Below are 4397 nucleotides of genomic sequence, written 5' to 3'. Positions count from 1 at the left end.
TCGACCCAAAACGTCATCAAGTATATGCATAACTCGTCACAGTCCTGCACCAACTGGGCCGTGGGCAAATTTGCGAACTCGGATATCGTGTGGGACAAAAGCACCAACATCAGACATAACTAGTTCTACGAGAGTAAGTACCTTCCTCCCTCGTTACAGCCGAAGCTGACTCGAATCCTGTCCCTCAGCGGAACATCCGTTTGAAGGCCAGACCATCTCGCGGTTCTTCAACGTCCACATGACGAGCGTGGCAACCGTCACCCGGCCCTGCACCTGGATAGTCACTTGGATTCTCTCACGGGCTCCATGGGCCGGGGCAACGACCAATGTCGCCCAATTAATGAGTTATGAGCTCGGAAGCCGGGATCGACAAGGCCGCCTCGCTGTCTTCCTTACCGACTCCAACTGGATGAAGGGGGCCATCGTGAAGGGCTCTTCCCCAATTCAGACCTCTCGGTGGGATAATCTGGACCCTGGCGACGAGCAGCTGGCATATCTGAAAGAGCTGGGAATGCTCTTCAGCTATTGGAACCATCCCGAGGTGTGGCAGTCGTTCTGTGACAGCTACAATGGAATGCGCGACGTGCTGCTTCAGTTTGACAACTGGTACATTGCCAACCGGGGGCCCAGCGATCTAGTTGGGGAGTGGAAGAAGTTCAACCAGCTCGAACTCAAGCGGATTGTCGAGAGAGGGAAGGCATCAGCGCAATATCTCAAGGAGAGTCGTAAGCCGGTGCCGGGCTTCTGGGGGTGGTGGTGGACGCTCAAATGGCAGGGGCTGTTCACCTATTTCCCGGGGAACCTCCTGTATCAGTTCGGCACGATCAAGCTGGATCAGACCTGCGTGAATTTGCAGTAGCCAGTGACGAGTCCTGGAAGGGTCATTAAGTCGGCTCATCTAGATCTAGCAGAGGGACATATACATCTGGGTGTCTCCCCGCTGTACATAGCTTATTTTGGCCGCATGGGAAGAAATGTACAAAATATAATTATCCGAGGACCGCCTAATTCTCACTGTTGAAACCTCATCAGGGGGTTGAAGTCGTAAAGGGCAAGGAGGAGGATTGGGGAAAAGTTAATAGTTGGTGGAGTGGCTGCCAAGCCTAGACGAACGCTAACGACGACGTCATGCCGCTCAACAAATGTATAAAGGTGCATGCCACCCGCCGCATCTCTTTCTCTCTTATTTTTTTTTTCTTTTTTTACGTTCCTTCTTTTTATAGATCAAGTCACCGTTATGGGCGCCGGCTGGTCATCAGACCACCCTGAGGAGCCCTTATTCTCAGCTGCTGATCTACGACAGCCCCCCAATCCACCCAGCCAGTCCAAATACCCTCGTTGTTATGGGGATATGGTCCCTTCGGTCTGTAGCGACCGGCCAGAGGACTTTTACGACGAGCTGTATGAACAGATGTATTTTGTGCAGCATGCCTACCAAGACTGTATCGTGGCCTTTCAACAATGCGAGAAAGAAAATCCCCGTGTCGACCCCGAGGAGTGGTTTATCATTGCTGAGCGAATACCCCGGGTATATGAATATCTGGCACATAGCACCAATACCCCGAATGTGGATGTAGACCAACCGATTGATCTTCACCCCCGTATCGTTAAGTGAGTAAACCCTCCCTGCCTGCTCATCTCTTTTAATCACCGCTAGAACACCGCAATTCTGTGTGGTGGGAGTAGATATCTTGGCCGTCTCCCTGTGGGATATCTGCTGGAGAAGCTAGATCCCGGCCCACTGGGCGCTACGACTCTGCCACTTCTGACTACCTTTCCTGCGTCGCGCATGTCTTCCGATGACAAGGACTCTCCCGATAATAGAGATAGAGAGCCCCTCCTCCTGCTCTACTACCGCTGGGCGCTGCAATCGCTCGCCATGCTAGCCTTTCTACATGAACACGGGGTCTATCTGATGGATTTCAGCTCGAGCACGATATGGATACGTGATAATCTCTCGATTGCACTATCAGGATTTGTAAACGCAACTATCCCGACAGATGAATGGCCCTACTCTCCCGACGGGACGAGATACGAAACAGAGATCTATTATCCAACCAATCCCGACAGTGGGTACCCAGAGCTCAGTCCGAAGATCGATCTCTCGGATTGGGCGACCTTTGTCTGGCAATTGATGCGAAAGGATGCGTCCAGTCATAGAGCGAAAAGATGGGTGATGCCTACCGATCCATTGGATCCGGCAGAGATACCCGGGGAGGTGAACATATGGGAGTACCACAAGCAACGGCTGAAGGAAGGCAAGCTACAGCTTTTAGAAGAGGAACGATTGGGTCCGATACTGGTTAAGGCCTGGAAGGGGAAATATGAAAATACTCAGGAGATTCTGCAAGAGATACGATCGTATCTCCAGCAGATTGGGGTTCAGATAGACGGAGAGGATGAGGTCCTTCTAGATGATGGGCGAAAGTGGGAGGATGTATTCACGGTAGTCCCGATAGATGGCGCCCGCTGGGGTCGGGAGATAAGGTATAAATAATATCCATGGGTCCATCGCTCGAATACCTAGCTGAATATTCTAGATAATAAAGTTATGAAATTTAAGATATATTATAAGAGTGACTATAAGGCTATAAAGGATTGTTATGATAGACTTCGTGTCTCCAGCTTATATGTGGTCGGTCACAAGGTGGATGCGGGGTAGCAAAACAGAACACCGTCGTCAAATGTGGATGACCGCTTTTTCGCGTTCTCTAACACCATGTCGGAGTCCGCGTTATTACCATTACCAACATATCTACTAAGCTTATAATAAGCTTCGAGGATTGTTCATCATTTATATTTATTGATCTATCGTCAGTTTTCTTCCGCTGCGAATGTGCCGGTGCTAGCTGACAAGTTCCTTGATCAGGACACACGAGACAGAAAAATACCGGTCGCGAATCGAGTCGCCGTTATAATCCCGCATCAAGCAATGTCCGATGAAGTTGGGAGAAAGGCACTTAAGTGGCGAATGGGAGTGGATATCAAACAAATGCATCGAGATAAAGGAGTAGACCTCGGCACAGCCCGCCCGTGGGCAGTGGGAGACCACCCGTAGCCCGCCTGTCCGAGCCCGTAGGGCAGCCACTGAGTGCCCGCTGCTAATTTTTAGAAATTTATTAATATTTAAACATTATTTTCTAACTCTAATAATATTTAAATAGTTTTAGATGAAAAATATTATTTCTTTTTAGAATTATTATTTAATATTATTATTAAATTATTTATTTTTATTTATAGATATCTATTTTAAAAATTTAATTAATTATTTTTTTTCTAAATATTAAATTGTAATTCTAGCAATTACCCTTATATATATATTATCTAACTAAATTAAATATTTATTCAGTATTTAATTATAAATCTTTTATCTAAATAGATTAGATAACTGTTACAGACCCTTGTCTAGCGCCCTTATCCTAAGCGGAAATACAAGATAGAATAATAAGCTGGGAAAGCTCGAGAAGAATATTACGGTAACCCAGGAAATACTTATATTAACTAATAACTTCGGATTATATAATAATACTAAATAGTATACTATTAATTACTAAATAATATATAATCTGATATACTGTATACCAATTATATATTAGTAAGATATCTAATTAGCTATTACAGAGAGATAAGAGAATATATAAGAATATTTATTTATATATTTAGTTTAATTCTTTATAATCAATTTTAATTATTACTCAATAGCTATATTTAAAATTTATATTAGTTTAATTTATTTATACTATTTAATAATTGAGTATATATACTCAATTGATCTAATCTTTTTATCTCAGACTGTTTATTATAGTATTGTTATTATTATTAGACTATATCAGATTATCTCTTATTATCGATTACTAGTAGATTCTAGTCAATTAAGTAAATTAACTTTAATTAAAATTATTAACTGATTATAGAGTTCTTAGATAGATATCTAGATATAATATATTAATTATCAGTCTATATAAATTAAATTTTAATTAAATTTAAAAATATTATTAATATATCTTCTCAATTATTTAATAATAGAAAGACTCCGATAAAGAATACTCTACTGAAAAATATTAACTTAGAAATTAAAAAGATATCTAATTTAAAAAGTTAACTCAGTAAAATAAAAAATATTATTAAATAGTTAGTCAATAATACTAGAGAATAAAATATTAAAATTATAATTCTTAAAATTAAATTTATTAAAGTTAAATAGATCTAAAATAAATATTAGAATTATATTATATAATTTAATATTTAGATTAAAATATTAATATCTAAAAATATAATAGAAAAAATAAGACTACTAAAAATTGAGTCTTTTAACAGAATTTATTTTAAATTATAAATATTTCTAATATAAATAAATATATATCTCTATTAGACTGGTATTTGGCCAGGTTAGGTTA

General features: G+C 40.6%; 1 protein-coding gene across 1 annotated transcript; it reads left to right on the top strand.

The window, feature by feature from the left end:
• Nucleotides 1-1237: 1237 nt before the first annotated feature.
• On the top strand, nt 1238-2497 carry ABOM_012261 (uncharacterized protein; the record flags this gene model as incomplete). Its single annotated transcript, XM_022539386.1, has 2 exons — nt 1238-1611; nt 1687-2497. The coding sequence occupies 2 exons, from the start codon at nt 1238-1240 to the stop codon at nt 2495-2497; spliced, it is 1185 nt and encodes a 394-aa protein (XP_022382862.1).
• Nucleotides 2498-4397: the final 1900 nt, after the last annotated feature.

Source organism: Aspergillus bombycis (assembly GCF_001792695.1).
Source record: "Aspergillus bombycis strain NRRL26010 chromosome Unknown contig00282, whole genome shotgun sequence".
Taxonomy (NCBI): domain Eukaryota; kingdom Fungi; phylum Ascomycota; class Eurotiomycetes; order Eurotiales; family Aspergillaceae; genus Aspergillus; species Aspergillus bombycis.
This window is presented reverse-complemented; position numbering and strand designations above follow the sequence as displayed.